This window comes from Hyperolius riggenbachi, chromosome 6, assembly GCF_040937935.1.
Source record: "Hyperolius riggenbachi isolate aHypRig1 chromosome 6, aHypRig1.pri, whole genome shotgun sequence".
NCBI lineage: Eukaryota > Metazoa > Chordata > Amphibia > Anura > Hyperoliidae > Hyperolius > Hyperolius riggenbachi.
Window position 1 is genome coordinate 243,342,030 of NC_090651.1, and position 19,510 is coordinate 243,361,539.

At 43.4% G+C, this 19,510-nt stretch overlaps 1 protein-coding gene across 3 annotated transcripts in view; it reads right to left on the reverse strand.

Annotated features, from left to right (window-relative positions):
- Window positions 1-19,510, reverse strand: part of ZBTB40 (zinc finger and BTB domain containing 40) — a 68,939-nt gene that overhangs the window by 29,502 nt on the left and 19,927 nt on the right. For all 3 annotated transcript variants that reach the window (XM_068240600.1, XM_068240599.1, XM_068240598.1), the window contains exons 3-6: window positions 17,280-17,413; window positions 13,332-13,539; window positions 9,492-9,643; window positions 6,830-7,022 (exon numbers count right to left, since the gene is read on the reverse strand). In XM_068240600.1, the coding sequence (XP_068096701.1) occupies window positions 6,830-7,022; window positions 9,492-9,643; window positions 13,332-13,539; window positions 17,280-17,413 (687 nt within the window). The remainder of the gene's footprint in view (window positions 1-6,829; window positions 7,023-9,491; window positions 9,644-13,331; window positions 13,540-17,279; window positions 17,414-19,510) is intronic.

The following is a 19,510-nucleotide window of genomic DNA, read 5'->3' on the forward strand; positions in this document are numbered from 1 at the left end:
TTGCCCTACGTTCAAGATTAACAGTGGCAAAGGCGAGGGTTGTACAGAAGTTAACAGTGGTTTTCAATTAATCAACTGATGAAACACTTTAAATTTTAGAGACACTGGACCATATCCTATTAGCTTTTCTGCCAAGTTTTCTCCAAGAAGATCCTTTTTCATCTTATCTCTAAAATATGTTTTCACCACTTTGCACCTGAAAAAGGACTAAAAGCTAAAACCTGAGCACCTCTTATTTCGTATAGATTGCACTGACATCTTCGGTAGTGCTGTACAGAGTATATAGTCTTGTCACTAGCTGGGGAATAATGTAATCCTTACCATAGTCCTGTGTCCATCATAGTCTAGAGACTTTTTTTCTTTTCTTTTTTTTTTAAAGAGGGAAGCCAATTATCTGCTCATATGTAAAAAGTTTAAAAGAACCTCCCCTAAATTGCCCACAACGTCCAGACCGTCTCCAGCCGCTGCTGTGCGCTAAGAGATGTAGAGTCTCGGACCGCTGGTGCATGCCGGAAGATGTAATCATGAAGGTCTCCTGGCTTACAACAGCGGCCAGGAACACGCTGGACATCGCGGGCACCTTGAACTGCAGCAATGACAGCTACAAGTAGTGACAGGGGCTACAGAGCAGCTAGCGTAGGTAAATTTACTGCTGCCCTCCCCCAAAACACACATCATTTACGCACCTCCTTTAAAGCAAGGATTGTTTTAAATGTTTTTACATAAGAGGGGCTCAGGTCACTAAGTATTTATCATACCTTTTTACAAAGTTTTCAATCCCTTTGTGGTAGTAGCACCATGAATATGGTAAAATTGGACAGTCAAAATTATATGCATGTACGCACCCTTAACTGGCCATACACACAGACTTCCACCCATCGTTCCAAAATTATCAATTCCTTTTTGAAAGTAATCAATTCAGAAGGAATCGATTCCTACCCCACACAGCACATACATTTTTATAGATTCTAATAGGAAATCTATTGAAAATCAATCGAACTGCAGCACTGAACTGTTTGATGGAGTGCAACGCAATGGGTCATTGACCTTCCTCCACTCCTGCCCCCGATCAACTTACCATAGATCAAACATTTACAGGAGTTGATTCTCATCCAATTTTAATATAGTTATCAGATCTGCAGGGAATCAAATGGTAAAACCGAAGTGTGTATGGGCACCTAAAGGCTGGTATACACAATGCAATTAGCCCGTCAGATTGACGGGGGGACCGATAATTTCCAACATGTCTGAGCTGCTCCCGATCAAGAACGGGATGGACTTTGTGCAGTACTGATCTGAAAATGAATCACTTTCTCTAGTAGATAAGATGCGCCAGAAATGACTGTTCGACCTGTCAAACTAATTGGAAAATTGCATAGTGTGTACCAGGCATTAAAGTGTAACTGTTGGGCATAAAATCAATTCTTTTTTTATCTGGTAAACAAGTAATAAGGATGTTAACCAGGCAATCCAAAAGTTAAAAATCACTATTACTTTTCTTGTTCATAATTGATCATTCCCCAGTTTACCCTACTCTTATTTGGTACATTGCCGCAAAGTAGAAGAGGATGCTGGGTTGTCTTTTTTTTGCTTCTTTACTTTCCTCTCAGACTTAACTAATGCAGCCTGATTGGCTGAAGCCTCTTTTCCTCCTGTTTTCCCCTCCCACACCTATGTTCCTCTCTGATTGGCCAAAATGTCTCATGCTGAGACAATGTACTTTCTGGTGCAGAGCTGGGTGGGAGTGCCTGAAGACTGGAAGGAGGGCAGGCAATGCATACACCATCAGGCAGAGGAAAGTAAGGGAGGAAAAGACATCAGGACTGGCTTCAAGGTAGGCACAGTTAAATGGAGAATACTAAAAATGATTTTCTCTTTGATTACTATAGAAAAATCAGTAAAATCTAAATTTGGACAGTGCAATACATATGTTATGTAAGAAGAGCAAGTATTTATCTACCTATATATGTAGGTTTTTTTCTGAGATGTATGGCTGACTGCTCTTCTTTAACCCCCCTGGCGGTAAGCCCGACCTGTGTTCGGGCTCCGCTTTGTGTGCTGAAAGCGGTGAGCCCGAACACAGGTCAGGCTGGCTAAATACATGCTGCGCAGTGTCTCTCTGGGTCCCGCGCGCTGATCGCGCTGCACAGCGGGACCCAGGCTTCTCCCTCCCGGCCGCCGGAGTCCCCATTACCTGGCTGATCTTCCGGGGACCCGGCGGCCTATCAGTGGCATGGATCGGCGTACATGTAGCGGCGGCGTGACGTTGTGTGGCGGCGTGGGATCATGGGCGAAGGAGGGAGGGAGTCAGGGAAAAAAAAAAAAAAACAATAAATGACTGTGATTGGACACAGGGGGTAGGGAGGGAGAAGTAACACAGTCAAATATAATAAACAATGTGATTGGCCACAGGGGGAGGGAGAGGAAAAAAAATAAAAATGACACAAATGATCTGATTGGCCACATGGGTAGGGAGGCAGAAATGAAAACAAAAAAAAATGACAAGTGATCTGATTGGCCACAAGTAGCATTGAATTGAATACAAGTTAGTTTGTATTCAATTCAATGTTGCCATTTGCTCTCTGGAGACCGTGGCTGCTGGCTGTTTGATCTGTGAGTTGCTGATTGATTGATTACTGATTATTGGATACCCGTTACTGATTTTTGCCTGGATTTTTGACTATTCTCTTTGCTTTCTCCCTGCACTGATTTTGCCTGGACTTTGATTGATTTACTGTGTACCGATTTTTGCCTGGATTTTGACAACTCTCTGCCTGCCGTTTTCTGCCTGTAGTTTGCTATGGCATCCGCTTCAAGAAGGCAGCTCGCTGCGGAATAGCTGGTGGAGTTGGAGGACAGCGATTTGCAGTCACTGGCGGACTCAAGCGACAGTGACGCACCTGGGGACCTCTCATCGGACCCAGGTAGCGACAGCGAGAGTGATTCCATCACCACGGATGTTAGCGATGTCCGGGTCTGGTGCCCCGTTGACCTTTCTCAGGCACCGCCACCGCCCCCTCCGTTTTCCTTTTACTGGGGAGCCTGGCCTGAAGAAAGTGTGTGAGCACAACCCCCTGGCCTACCTGCAGCTCTTCTTTGATGAGGCCGTTATTGAGAAGATTGTGGAGGAGACTAATCGTTATGCCACCCAACAACTGGCTGCTCCACGACGCCCCTTCTCAAGAAGCAGGACCTGGGAGCCGGTCACCAAAGAAGATATTTGGCTATTTTTGGGACTTATCATTCTGCAGGGGGTGGTGGGGAAGCCCCTGCAGAAGTGGTATTGGACCACCAACAAAATGATAGCGACCCCGTTCTTTGGTACGGTGATGAGCGAGTACCGGTTTTCGCTCATCATGAAATTTCTCCATTTCGCCAATAACGACACCTTTGAGGAGTCCACTCACCCTGCTCCCAAACTGAAAAAAATCTGGGAAGTGTACGAGATGGTGGTGGAGAACTTCAGGACCACGTATGTTCCAGAGCGGGATATATCCGTGGATGAGAGCCTGATGGCTTACAAGGGGAGGCTGAGCTGGCTGCAATTTATAGCTTCTAAGCGGGCCCGCTTTGGAATCAAATCTTATATGTTGTGTGAGTCTTCAACCGGGTACATCTGGAATACAGTTTTGTACACCGGAAAGGGAACAAAGTTCAATCCCCGGTTCAGCGACTACGGAGTGGCGACAAGTTCCGTTTTATCACTTGCTGAGCCGTTACTGGACAAGGGATATTGTGTCACCACGGACAATTTTTATTCTTCCCCAGAACTCTTTGAGATCCTCATAAAGCGTCGCACTGATGCCTACGGCACAGTTAGGCCGAACAGGCGGGAGATGCCTACATCTTTTGGGAAGCAGAAATTGAAACCAGGGGACATAGCTGCTTGGCAGAAAGGAAAGATGCTGGCTCTCCGCTGGCGGGATAAAAAAGACGTTTGTCTCCTTTCCACAGTCCACGACACCTCCACTGTTCCCACCAAAACGAGAGGAGGAAAGGAAATACAGAAGCCGCAGGTTGTGGTGGACTACAACCAAACAATGGGTGGAGTTGACAGAGCGGACCAAGCAGTGACATTTTATCCCGCAGTCCGCAAGCAGCAGAAGAAATACTATAAAAAGATATTCCGACATCTTCTGGAGCAGTCTCTGTGGAATTCTTATATACTCTACAAGCAGCGCAGTGAAAGGCCAATTACTCACGCGGACTACATATGGAGGATGTGCGAGTGTATCTGTTTGCGGTACCAGACTGCCACAGATGCCAGAACTGGGCGACGTGCCTCCTATGTCGTTAACCCGGAGAGACTCACTGGCCGGCACTTCCCGGAGCACATACCTCCCACCGCCAAAAAAAAAAACACACCAACCAGGACATGTGTGGTGTGCTGCTCGAAGACCGATGAGAGGGGCAAAAAAGTCAGGAAGGAGTCGCGCATCTACTGCCCTGACTGCAATGTTGGACTCTGTGCTGCTCCCTGCTTTAAAACTTATCATACACGGGAGGTGTACTAAGTATACATGTACATAATGTGTATAATTATCTTCTTGCTGCCTTATTTGTACAGTTTTCCTATTTTTTCAGTTTATTGATAAATTTTAATATTTCAGCAAATTTGTGTTCCAGTCTTTTATTTATATGCAGAATGTCTACCAGGCCTCTATTCTGATATATTTTGGTGAGTTAAGACTTAAGAATTGGAGGTCTAAAATTCTTGAAAAAAAAAAATGTACCGCTTTTGACTCCTAATTCCAGACAGAAATGAACCGCCAGGGAGGTTAAGGGTGTGTACACCCATCCAATTTTGAACCTAGTGACAGGCATACATTAATGATAATTCTCTAGGAACAGACTAAATTGAAGTTTTCCGGGTCCTTAGAGTTATAGGGCTTGATTCACTATGCGGCGCTAACCTACTTAGCATGTCTAAAGACTTTAGGCGCGCTAACCAGGGTGCTAAGTAGGTTAGCACCGGTTTTCTCAATCAGATCGCGCGCTAAGTACCGCGCGCAAAGTCCCATAGGCTGTAATGGGCACTTTGCGCAGAGCCCCCTGCGCTCTGTGCACGTAAAGTTTTATGCGCATAAAGTTTTGCGTGCGAAAAGCTTGTTTAGACGTGCTAAGGGGGTTTTCACAGGCGTGCTAACAGTTAGCACCGCTTTGTGAATCAAGCCCATAGTGTGTTACTTTAAGAGTTGATTACCTTAAAGGGGAACTTCAGCCTAAACAAACATACTGTCATTAAGTTACATTAGTTATGTTAATTAGAATAGATAGGTAATATAATCTCCTACCCACCCTGTTTGTAAAAGAACAGGCAAATGTTTGTGATTCATGGGGGCTGCCATCTTTGTCATGGGGGCAGCCATCTTTTTGGTTGAAAGGAGGTGACCGGGAGCATAAGACACAGTTCCAACTGTCCGGTGTCCTGATAACCCCTCCCAGCTGCATACGCTAGGCTTCAAATGTCAAATTAAAAATGTAAAAAAAAAAAAACTGCACCAAAACAGCAGAACGAGAACAACAAAATCAGAACTCTCATCATGCTTTGCACAGCATCAGGGGAAAAAAGCCCGGGCAGTTTTCTTCTGTGCAGCTAAAAATGAGGCTTGTATAAGAGAAACAAAGTTCTGATGCTGTGAAACTGTTAAAGAAACCCCAGGCCTTTTTAGTGCTGTTGAGTCGATTTTTAGTCCGGAGGTTCACTTTAAAAGGGACCCTGAGCAGTTAGAAAAAAAGGAAATGCCGAATTACCTGGGGTTTCCTTCAGCCCCGCGTAGCCCACAAGGTCTTCCAGCGTCCTCTAGGTCCCTGCCGCAGTCCTGTTGGCGGTTCCAGTAATCCGGCAACTTCAGCTGAATTTGCGTGTGCGTGTCATCACGCTGGTCGCCGTAAGAGTCCTGCGCATGCGTGGTTCTCTAAAGACTGAACCGCACAGGCGCAGGACTCTTACAGTACCTGGCATTATAACATGCACACGCAACTTCAGCCGAAGTTGCCGGATTACCAGAGCCGCCAACAGGACCGCAGCAGGGACCCAGAAGACACCGGGAGACCTCACGGGCTACAGGAGTCTGGAGGAAGCGCCAAGTATTTCCATATTTTAATTTTAGCTGTCTGCTCAGGATCCCTTTAAATCATTTTGTTTTGAATAATGTAAGGATAGGGAACATACAAACGACATGCACAGAGAGTGGATACTGCATCGCAGGTGCTATTTCTAGTTAAATGTTGTTTAAAGGTTAAAGTGAACCAGAGACGAAGCACCCTAATGTATTTTACCATATAGATCAGTGGGAACATTAGAGAAAACACCTACTCTGCTCTCTGTTTCATTCTTCACTGCTCAGCCTGCTTGTTATCAGCCCTGATAAAATCCCTGACTGAGAATTCAGTCTGGCTCTGCTCAGGAATCTTTATAGCCGAGTCTTCCTTCTCTGATGTCTTTTCAAGCCCAAGCCGCCCCCTTCTGGCTCTGCTATTGTGGCTCAGCTATAATGATTCCTAAGCAAAGCCAGACTGAATGCTCAGGCAGGGATTTTATCAGGGCTGTTTAGAAGCAGGCTGAGCAGTGAAGAATGAAACAAAGAGCAGGGTAGGTGTTTTCTCTAATGTTCCCACTGATATATATGGTAAAATACATAAGGGTGCTTCGTATCTGGTTCACTTTAAGCTACTTAGTAGCTATGCACATTATTATCATTAGGCACACACTCTATACACCTACATAGTTCAATGCACACTTCCTCACAGACAAATATGTATCCTCCACTATGCTAAGTAGCTTAAAGATTATTTTAGTTGATAAAGGTTTCCGTAGTTCTGATACCTTTGAAATTGGATTTTTTGCTGTGTGGATCTAGCATATCAAGCAATGAATGGAGATCAGGAAAAGCTTCTCTGACAGCTTGAAGGAGTTTGATCAGACTGTCGGGGCTGAAAGTCTTGGTTTCTGCTGCTTTCCTCAATATCTTATCCATGACTTCCTTATGTGACCCACCTTCACAACAATCAAGGATCATCTACAAAAAAGAATTCATATTATACAACTTAACCAATAAAGTAACAATTTACAATAAATATCAAATACATTATTAATGCCACTACTGTGATGATGGTAAAAACATTTTGAAGGCTCTTCTACACGCAATTCCTATTTTGATGTGATTTTACATGCGATTCTGATTTATGATGCAATAAAAAAAATAAAAAAAAAAAAAAAGTCCTGCATGCTGGGTTTTTCTTCTTGTGTTGCTAGCTAGGGATGGTCAATGAGATGCACATAATTTCAATGATGCAGGATTATACAAATTTTGTATACAAATTTATGAAGCTGGAAAATGGACCAATCAAATCTTACTTTAGCAGGATTTGATTGGTTAATTTTCTAGTTGCATATAACATTTGCATAATCCTGCATCAACTCAAAATTATTTGCATTTCATTGACCATCCCTATTGCTGGCATCTAGGGAAAAATCGCTAATTGGTATTGGAAATCGGAACTGTGATTTGCAGAGTAAAAGATGCCAAAATCAATTTTATAAAAACACAAAACTCTTCTCCAATTGGCTGCGCTCGTACACAGATGGAAACGTGGCCATGAAGAAGAGGGTCCCAGCAAGAAGCGGTGGTGTGCAGGAGGATCGGAGAAGCTTCTGGCTCATCCAGACGATCCCCTCTATCCAGGTAAGTAGCTAACATTTTCCTTTTCATAAGACACAGGTTTGCTTGAACCGTCGGGCACCCTCAAATTCTCTTCAAGCATTTATTCCCACTAGTCTTTTCTCAGGACCATTATTTTTGAAAAATGCAGGCAAGATGTTTTTGTAGTTTCCCTCCTCACTCACACTCAATTACATGCCACTAAACATTTGTAATCTCCGCCCACAACCAATTACATGCCACTAAACATTTGTAATTTCCACCCACAACCAACTACATGCCACTAAACATTTGTAATCTCCGCCCACAACCAATTACATGCCACTAAACATTTGTAATTTCCACCCACAACCAACTACATGCCACTAAACATTTGTAATCTCCGTCCACACTCAATTACATGCCACCCAACATTTGTAATATCCACCCACACCCAATTACATGCCACCCAACATTTGTAATCTCCGTCCACACCCAATTACATGCCACTAAACATTTGTAATCTCCGCCCACACTCAATTACATGCCACTAAACATTTGTAATCTCCGTCCACACCCAATTACATGCTACCCAACATTTGTAATCTCCGCCCACACAATTACATGCCACTAAACATTTGTAATCTCCGCCCACACCCAATTACATGCCACCCAACATTTGTAATCTCCGCCCACACCCAATTACATGCCACCCAACATTTGTAATCTCCGCCCACACCCAATTACATGCCACCCAACATTTGTAATCTCCGCCCACACCCAATTACATGCCACCCAACATTTGTAATTCCACGCACACCCAATTACATGCCACTAAACATATGTAATCTCCGCCCACACCCAATTACATGCCACCCACCATGTGTAAAACACAGTAAAAAAAAAAAATCTCCATTGACTCCAATGTATTTTGATCTTGCCAAAAAGGTAGTTTCATTGCTGCACTTCCTAAAGTTATTTTTAAAAAGTTTAAAAAATAGGGCCATGGCCAAGAATGAAATAGCCTGATTTAATATTATTGCTAACAATATGGGATTGTAATGGCAGGATACACACACAAAAAAAAATTTGGATTGATTGCACCCACCAAACATAGAAAGAAATGCTTGGAAGAATTAATCAGGAACGCATTTTTAAATTTCAACTCAATTACTAATTTTAGATGTGGAATTATTTTAGTGCCCCAATTGAGGGTTGAGTTTTTTTACCTGCTCTGCCTTGATGAAAAGACATCCTCAGAGCGAAACCTTTTGCACCACTGTATGAATATACTCTGGCTGGTTATTAAGAAAGTTCCTTTTCTCTCTATATGCAATCCTAAGTACTTACAGCCATGCTGCTACTCTTTCACAAACATATATGAGTTATATTTTACATTCAGGGTAAGACCTTGACTGTTACTCCAATCTAACCCTGAAATACACTTCACAGTAAATATTGGGAACAGAGCTTTGATCCAGTCACTAAAATAACAAACCAAACACTAAGCTTAGTACTGTACAGCCCATGTCGTCCAGGTGATTCCCTCAACGACATACTGCTAATTGCTAGCATGCTTTTAATACTGTAGTGCCTGCCTGCTTTTGCCAATGCAGAACTGCATTGCAGCTTACTTATTGGGCAATTTTAACCAAACAGAATGTTTTGAGCTTCCTAATGGATCGCAGCAATATGTATATTTTACTGATCTTGTCCCCACTGATACTAGGATAGTAAAATCTCTGTGGCTACATGAAAAACCGCTTGTTATATCTCTACAGAACCTTTCTATAAAAAAAAAAAAAACAACAACAAAAACAAAAACACAAGCATTCAAAGTAAACATACCTTCTTCTCAGCATTGGTCAGAAAGCCCTCCTCAGCTGTATCCAGGCACTCTACGATCGGACTGAGCTCTGTAATGCACTGGATCAGTTCTTCTCTGTGTTCCATCAGAAGATCAAATAGAGTCTTCTCTTTTTCTACTGGTTCTTGAGATTCTGGGGTAAACACAGAAAAGAGTCATATGTCTGAAAAACATGCAATTGATGTGCATTTTATTTATTTTTGGAATTTAAAAATTGTAAAGCTGATTATTTCAGAAGAAGCCTCTACTTAAAGTGGACCCAAATTAAAAATACAAGATTTCAGACATAAAATCTATTTTCCAAATTATAATAATAAATAGCAGCCTTTTTTTTCAGCTGCATGGTGACAAATATAAAATATTTTACATTTATTGGAGGAACTCCTCTCTTCCTTTCATATTGCCGGGACAGAATCCGGCAAACTGCTGGAGTAGATGGTGTCCAGCATAGGAGGAATTGCTAATGGCTGCCACCTGTATAACCCTAGTTATAAAAAGAGAAGGGTGAAAAGCATGCACTGAACTGCTCATAGGCTTAAAGGAGTGTTAATTTATCTTTGTATGTGTCAGAGTGGTGCAACTAAATATTTTGAATTAAAAAAAAAAATGTTTGGTTTGGGTCAGCTTTAAAGAGACTCTGTAACAATAAAAAGACGCCGTCCTCTGTCCCACGGGGGTCTCGCTGCAGCCCTCCGAACAGCCGGCGACTGTGCCGACTGTTAGTTCAATATGTACCTTTGCTGGCTCCAGCGGGGGCGCTGTGGCGACTTTCGGCACGGAAATAGACGGAAATACCCGATCTCCGTCGGGTCCGCTCTACTGCGCAGGCGCCGGAAACTTGCGCCTGCGCAGTAGAGCAGACCCGACGGCGATCGGGTATTTCCGCCTACTTCGGCGCCGACAGCCGTCAGAGCGCCTGCGCAGGAGCCAGGAAGGTAAATATTACGTCACCGCTGCACGGAGGGCTGCAGCGAGACCCCTGACGGATGGAGGACGGCGTGGGAAGCCTCATTAGGATCTGGAGGCTTCCCCCACCCGAGGTGAGTACCCCCCAGGGGCCGTTTTGTCGTTACAGTTCCTCTTTAAAGGACACCTGCAGTTAGAGGGATATGGAGGCTACCATATTAATTTCCTTTTAAACAATGTTAACTGCCTGGCAGTCCAGCTGATCCTCTGCCTCTAATACTTTTAGCCATAGCCCCGGAGCAAACATGCAGCAGATCAGAGGTGTGACTTAAGTTTGACTGGATTTGCCGCTTATTTCAGGTATGTGATTTAGATGCTACTGATGCATGAGAGCAGGATGCAGGCAACTAGTATTGTTTAATAGGGGAAGAAATACGGCATCCTCCACCTCTACTTCCTGCTTTCATGGAAGCAGACATATTGGTAACATCCTGTGTTTACCAATTAGCTTCTCTGTCGTAGCAGTCAGCTGACAGATCTGAGTGACCCAATGACAACTTGTGATTAATCACAGATGATGGATAATTAGACAGGCTAAACTATCTAAATACATACAGGGTGCATTTCTCTATGTTTTCCTTCTGTCCTGTGCAAGAGTTCAGGTCCACTTTAAGTAAAGGAGGTTGGGGAGGAACGTTGAAGCTGACATTCTCAAGACTGCTTGAGGGGGAGGATGGGGCTATAATCCCAGCAAAAGAGATAGAACTTTCACTGCTCTGCATAAGAGAACAGTAAATGTGTGTTTGTCTATGTAAGTATTGCTCCTCATCCCACTCACCCCATGGTTCTGGCCCCTAAATTTTCAGAGCTGGTTCCTAGAGTTTTATAAGATTTGTGGAGAACTACAGAACACATTTAGGAGCAATTAGCCACCCATTGTTGAAGGTTGTCTAGCGCTGGCTGTGTAAATCAGTGAAAAATTACTATGCGGTCATTGAATGCCAATATTTTTATTTTCATCAATACCATCAGCTTCTATAGGAAATGTTCAATGTATGCAAAACTTGGTTGAAACGTTGCTTTTTGTAGTATCCACATTTGTATGTTGTAGTAATTGTACAATTTCCTGAATTCAAGTAAACTTGATGGCGCTGCTTGACTGAATTCTGTTCTAATTTTATAAAACAATCCTCCCACCTGCTGCTTCCTTTTTCAGTGGTGGGCCCCCTAACCCCACTGCCAAATTTCCAGCACAATTAATTACAAGTATAAAGGAGCGCGGGTGATTAAAATCTTATAATTTTATTTTTCTATATGATGTTCAAAATACATCTAAAAGAATTCTTCCAGAAAGGTATCGGTTCCTCAAACCCCCTTCTCACATACAAACCACACAACATATACACACATGGGAGCTATGCGGTGCTCTAAAAAATTAGTTTATGAATAAAAAGGTATATGTATAAAAAAATGTATGTGCCCATGTATGACCAAGTTCCAGATTAATCCTGTAAATAAGGAAAATGCACAAGTCCACTGTCACTTTTCTCAAAGAGATACACTCGTGTTATGCAAACAAGAGCCGAACAATTTATCTGCTTCAATCAGGGCATTAATTGTCATCTATGACTATGAACATCAGTCCCTTCAATATTGCTCAGCGTTACCTGCTCCCTCCGGGTGGTCGCACTGTTTGCCGGGCTTAGCCTCACTGTGTCTTCACTTCAGCCCCCGCCAGAATGCGGGATGCAACAAGAACGGCGTAGCCGCCGGGACCAGCGCAATACCTCGCGGTTAGGTTGTGTTCTCCCGTGTGCTCTTCCTGGTGTGACGTCACCCTCCCGTCTCCTTAGAAGTTCTCACGATATCTCGGATCAGCTTACACTGCAATCCTTATCACGGAGGGAGGAAGTGTACAAACTGTGCGTTCCACTCTGGTTCCCGGATTCTTCCTGGTTTTTCAAAGTACTGTATACAGTGCAGATACGTAAAAATACTTATCAGTGGTCCCAGATTCCAGCTTCGGTACTATAAGAGTCTTTGGGGCGCCCCTCCAGACCTCAGATTGGCATGTTTCGACAAGTCCGATTGTCTTCATCAGAATCAGTACTGATAAAGATTCTATACATACCTGGGGCTTCCTCCAGCACTGATCGCTCCCAAACCGCCATACTGATTTTGATGAAGACAATCGGACTTGTCGAAACATGTCAATCTGAGGTCTGGAGGGGACCAGGAAGAATCCGGGAACCAGAGTGGAACGCACAGTTTGTACACTTCCTCCCTCCGTGATAAGGATTGCAGTGTAAGCTGATCCGAGATATCGTGAGAACTTCTAAGGAGACGGGAGGGTGACGTCACACAAGGAAGAGCACACGGGAGAACACAACCTAACCGCGAGGTATTGCGCTGGTCCCGGCGGCTACGCCGTTCTTGTTGCATCCCACATTCTGGCGGGGGCTGAAGTGAAGACACAGTGAGGCTAAGCCCGGCAAACAGTGCGACCACCCGGAGGGAGCAGGTAACGCTGAGCAATATTGAAGGGACTGATGTTCATAATCATAGATAACAATTAATGCCCTGATTGAAGCAGATAAATTGTTCGGCTCTTTTTTGCATAACACGAGTGTATCCCTTTGAGAAAAGTGACAGTGGACTTGTGCATGTTCCTTATTTACAGGATTAATCTGGAACTTGGTCATACATGGGCACATACATTTTTTATACATATACCTTTTTATTCATAAACTAATTTTTTAGGAGCACCGCATAGCTCCCATGTGTGTATATGTTGTGTGGTTTGTATGTACAATTTCCTGTCTACCATCAATAACAGCCTCCAACAATTTAATATATTAAAGCTAGAAACATTACGCAATTCAGCAATCACTCTGCGGTTACAACATCTGTATTACCTTCCTCTTCAGCCGTTTCTTTCACTGAATCTTTGGATTGTGGCTCCTTCTCAAGCAAGGCTTCATTCACACTCGGATTTGTGTCACGGCACAACTTCAGCAAAGCCAGAACGGTCTCAACAACGATGCTCTGCCCATCTTTCACCTTTTCCAGAAGTTTGGCAAATGTTGAACTCCCTTCTTCAGCCTGGCAGCATTCTATCACAACCTGTAAGGAAGCCACAGACAACATAAGAGTGTGGAAGCACAACACATACAATGCAGGACTGATGACTCTCTAGATTCAGTCTTCATCGCCTGCATCTTACAACCCCGAACAGTGGAGCACACTGGTGAAATCAAATAAAGTTACTGGGTAAATCTACAAAGAATTTGGAATTATAGGCCAAATAAACTCTGAAAGCAGAAGCTGCCATAGATTCACCCCCTCCCACCACCAACATTAACACAAACGCAGGTCCTGATCATGTACTTTAATTGCAGAGTTATTGTCTAAAGCAGTGTTGATGAACTTGTGGCCCATCTGCACTCTCTCTTTGTGCTGTCCTCATTGTTTCTTCAATTCTTGCTCTTAGGTGCACCTCCTCCCTATGATCTACACTTATCCCTCCACTTAGGTGATCCTTCTCCCTTTGGACTTTTGCACAGGCCCCTTCCCTAACTGCTGATCTCCTTAATGCCTGCTCCCTTTAAAGGGAACCAGAGCTAACCTAACGAAAAGATTCTATACATACCTGGGGCTTCCTCCAGCCCCATAAGTGCTGATCGATCCCACGCCACCCGCATCTAGGACAACCGGCTCCCGTCAGTGACGTAATTGAAGCCGCGCTACGCAGGAGAAGTGCGCCCTCTACGTATCTCTCCATACACTGCTGCAGAGATACGCAAAGAGCGCACCTCTGCTACGCTAGACTGGCTCCGACTGGCGTCAGAGCGGGGTCCCGGTTCTCCTAGATGCAGGCAGCGGTGGATGGCGGCGTGGGAGCGATCAGTGCTGGAGGAAGCCCCAGGTGTGTATAGAATCTTTTCTTTAGGTTAGCTCTGGTTCTCTTTAAGCTTCACATTTCCATGCCCTCTTGCTCGATCACTTTTCTATTCACATATATTCTCAACAATAGTGGAGGCAGGACCACAGAAAACACTTTTCTACCAAGAAAGAGCATGGGAGCTGCATGGTAAGATATAGTGAGGACAAGTAATTAATATTATGTCTGTGCATGCATGTCTGTGATTGACACAAAGCCTGTCAGTAGTATCTGGAAATATCAGCACACCTTTCAGCATCACAGAACAGTGTCACTCTGCAAAAGCCCATCATAGTCACAGTACTGCCTTGTTAATATAGTCCCAGTTCATGTCGATGGTCAGACTGCACTAAGGTCCTTGTAAGTGCAGCTCCAATGCAATTTTTAAAGGGAATCTGAAGTGAAAATAAACTTATGATACAATGATTTGTATGTGTAATACAGCTAAGAAATAAAACACTAGCAGCACAGATACTGTGAAGTCTCATATGGTTTCCAGTACAGGAAAAGTTAGGAAACTCCAGTTATCTATGCAGTTATCTAGTAGTTGTCTCCCTTGGTCAGTCCTGCCTGTGTGTGGTGTTTTTCTAGGGTTGGAAGTGGCGGTTCCTGGCTTAGTTATTGCCCAGATGATGTTCCATTCATTGCCCTATCCACATTGCAGATGGATTTTCCTGGCTTAGTTGTGATCCAGATGGTTTTCCATTCTGTGCTGTGTGTGTAGTGCAGATGTACACAATTGTTTGTGAAGGCCTGAAGAAGGGTCTACCCGAAACAAGTCCACGTTGTAGTCTTCTAAAAACAATTGATCTTACTGTTTCGATATTGCACCTTTTATGGGATGTCGTGTCTTAAGATGAACTTCTTTTGAAGATTATTGAATCTTGCAACTTTTTGCACTTCTTGGATATATAAAAAATTCAAGTTCATCTTCATGAAAAACTTTTTGGTCTCTTCAAATGATTTTCGATGTGTTTATCCTTGTATACATATTAGTGAACAATTTGTGTGGTGGCGCACTGCTAAGGATATGCTGTTTTTTGGTCTCCTAGTTTACATAAATACACTAAATTATAATGAATCTGAAAATGGAACTTTATTGGCTTTGACACAAAAAACACATAATTATACTACATATTACCTTTATGCAACTGCGCACAGGTCTACGTTAAAGGGATACTGTAGGGGGGTCGGGGGAAAATGAGCTGAACTTACCCGGGGCTTCTAATGGTCCCCCGCAGACATCCTGTGACTGCTCAGCCGCTCACCGATGCTCTGGCCCCGCCTCCGGTTCACTTCAGGAATTTCTGACTTTAAAGTCAGAAAACCACTGCGCCTGCGTTGCCGTGTCCTCGATCCCACTGATGTCATCAAAAGCGCACAGCGCGGGCCCAGTATGGTCTGTGTCTGCGCAGTACACTCCTGGTGACATCAGCGGGAGCGAGGACACGGCAACGCAGGCGCAGTACTTTTCTGACTTTAAAGTCAGAAATTCCAGAAGTGAACCGGAGGCGGGGCCGGAGCATTGGGGAGTGGCTGCGCCAACACAGGATGTCTGCGGGGGACCATTAGAAGCCCCGGGTAAGTTCAGCTCATTTTCCCCCGACCCCCCTACAGTATCCCTTTAAAGTTAATTATTTACCTATATACTTCCTCTTCCTTCAGCAAATTGTACAGATTTGAAAAGTTTAACGCTTTTCATACTGGTTGTCTCTGGCCCCTAAAGGACCAGGATGTCTTTTGTCCATTTAGCATAATGTGATCACTGTGATTGGCTCACGGTGATCACAGGGTCAGAGGCCAACGAAATCGCCTCCTGATCAGCATATAGAGCTCTGCTATTACTAGGGCAGCTGAACGAGCAAGGCTACGATAGCACCAGAGCAATGGGGCCGAGAGTAGTTGAAATCTACACGCTGGTATGGATAAAAGGCCATAAAAATGGTGTAGATTTCAACTTCCTCGGCCCTGAAGCTGCTATTAAAGCCAAAATACCTGTTTAAACTAAAAAAAAACAGTAATGACTGGACCAGAGATTATGTTTTCAAAACCAGTGTATAAAAAAAGTGTGTAGGAAGAAAAATTTAGCAGACTGCAGGATGCCCCTTACTCATCCATCACACAACTGGTGGATATATTTTTTATGAGTGGAATTTGCAGGTTAATAAACCCAGCACTTTGGGGGGGGGGGGGGGGGCTAATACATACAGTATATGTTCTCAAACAGGTAAGATAACGCTAAGGCGCATATGGGTAACATGTTCATTCTGAAGTAATAGAAAGAATATTTAGAGTCCGAGACAATACATTTGGAGAAATAAAGGTTCTAAAAAAACAAAATCGGTGTCATACTTGACACAGTGACTGCTAAAAGTAAAAGCAAGAAGTTTTAAATCAGGATGATACCATTTACAATACCCTACTGCTACTGCTAAAAGTAAGACAGCATTGTATACTACAAAAAAAAAAAAATTACCTGCCTTGTTACAGTAGTTGTTTTGGAAAGATAGGGCTGTAAGAATCTGTTCAAGCACTTTGCATTCTCCTTCTGTACTTTTAAATGCAGGAGTGTAACAAACTCCTACCTGACCGTACTCCAACTCTACACTGGCTCATGTAGGTGGAAATGGGGTGAGACCACATGCCATGAAGCCTTGTCCCCACCCAAAAGCGTGATGTATGTGAGTGAGTGTGTAAGTTAATGAAAGAGTGTATAGGGGGCTACAGTATATAGTCAGGTTGGTGCAGCTATGTTGCTTATGCAGTAAGAGCAGTTCTCAAAAAAAGTGACCTGCCACAATTCCCTATAAGCTCATATTTCCAAATGAGCACTGTAGGAAGAATGGTAAGTCTATACAGTACAGCCTTATCCCTGCTGATCACTATAGGACTCCTAACAGAGGGTCAGTTTAAGTAGTCTCACCTGTTTATCAGCTTCTTTGATATCTTGACACTTTTTAAGATTTTCAAGAACGCTTTGAGAATCCGAGAGAGCCTCACTGAAGACACTTTCATAACGGATAAGAAAATCCAACTCACCCGATGCTTTCTCAGACTCTAAACCGTGAAAACAAAACACAATAAACATAATTGAAACAAAATATAATAAAGCAATGTTCCTAGGTTAACAGACTCATACATAAAATCTTTACAAAACGTTTTGTAACCATGACAGGTCTTAGTAGCTAAAGAAGACACTTAGAGGATGAGAGAAGAGCAACTTGAAAGTTTTTTTGTTTTTTTTTACAACACAACTGCATACAGAGAGGTTTATGTTTCATTGCTTTTGTTAGGGCCTATACACAGCACTGGCAGTCCAGGCTATTGCCTGGAGAACCACCAATGAAAGAGAGGGCTCTGTATGCAAATCAAACGTCCCGCGGCATGGCCCCCTTTCAAGTGACACTGAAGTGAAAAAAAAACACACAAAAAAACACCTTATGTAATGATTTGTATATGTAGTACTAATAATTAATAGAACATCATTAGCAAAAGAAAATAGTCTCATTAATACAAGCAGAACTAATCACCCTTTCAACTTCCCTGGAGTAAAAATGGTATCTAAATCTGTCTCTGGCTGTTTCTTTGATGTATAAATGCTCCAAAGATCAAATTGTGGAGCTCAGAGAAGCATTTTTGCATAGATAACTGTTTAACAAGTTTCTTAACATTTCCTGTACTGTAAAACAATGAGAGACTCATATTTGTGCTGCTAATTTCTTAGCTGTACTACACATACAAAATTATCAAGTTTATTTTCACTTCAGATTCCCTTTAAACGGAACCTAAACTGAGAAGGATATGGATTTTTCCTTTTAAAGCAGGATTGTCACCATAAAAATCATAAATGGACAGGCCACTCAATACATCTTAAAAACCTGCTCTGGTCAGGTAGAGACTGTCGGTAGAAGAGCAGACAGGTACATAGTTTCTCCAGTCAAGGGAAATATACATATAGGCCTACCCATATTAATTGAATGTGAAAGGGAACCCGAGGTGGGTTTGAAGAATGTTATCTGCATACAGAGGCTGGATCTGCCTATACAGCCCAGCCTCTGTTGCTATCCCAAACCCCCCTAAGGTCCCCCTGCACTCTGCAATCCCTCATAAATCACAGCCACGCTGCTGACAAACAGCTTGTCAGAGCTGGCTGTGTTTATCTCTATAGTGTCAGTCTGCTGCTCTCCCCGCCTCCTGCAGAACTCTAGTCCCCGCCTGCATCCCTTCCCTCCCTGCTGATTGGAGGGAAGGGACGGGGGCAGGGACTGGAGCTATGCAGGAGGCGGGGGAGCAGCTAAGACTGACACTACAGATGTAAATACAGCCTCACAGCACGGCTGTGATTTATGAGGGATTGCAGAGTGCAGGGGGACCTTAGGGGGGTTTGGGATAGCAACAGAGGCTGGGCTGTATAGGCAGATCCAGCCTCTGTATGCAGATAACATTCTTTAAACACACCTCGGGTTCTCTTGAACACTTACCCCAACAACAGGGAAGAGATACCTACTCCAGAGGCTGCTTATCATCATCCCTACTTAAAGGCAACCTAAACGGAGGTGGTTATGGATTTTTACTTTTAAAATAATGCCAGGCAGACTCCCCTGCTGATTTAGTGTTTCTAATACTTTCATTGACAGCCCCTGAACAAGCATGCAGATCAGGTGCTCTGACTGAAGTCAGACTGGATTAGCTGCATGCTTGTTTCAGGTCTGTGATTCAGCCACTGCTGCAGTCAAAGAGATCAGCAGGACAGCCAGGTAACTGGTATTGTTTAGAAGGAAACGTCCACATTCCTCTCAGTTTAGGTTCCCTTTACCCACTTAAGGACTGCAGTCATAAAACCCCTTAAAGAGAATCTGTATTGTTAAAATCGCACAAAAGTAAACATACCAGTGCGTTAGGGGACATCTCCTATTACCCTCTGACACAATTTCGCCGCTCCTCGCCGCATTAAAAGTGGTTAAAAACAGTTTTAAAAAGTTTGTTTATAAACAAACAAAATGGCCACCAAAACAGGAAGTAGGTTGATGTACAGTATGTCCACACATAAAAAATACTTCCATACACAAGCAGGCTGTATACAGCCTTCCTTTTGAATCTCAAGAGATTATTTGTGTGTTTCTTTCCCCCTGTTCTCATGCACTGAAGTTTCAG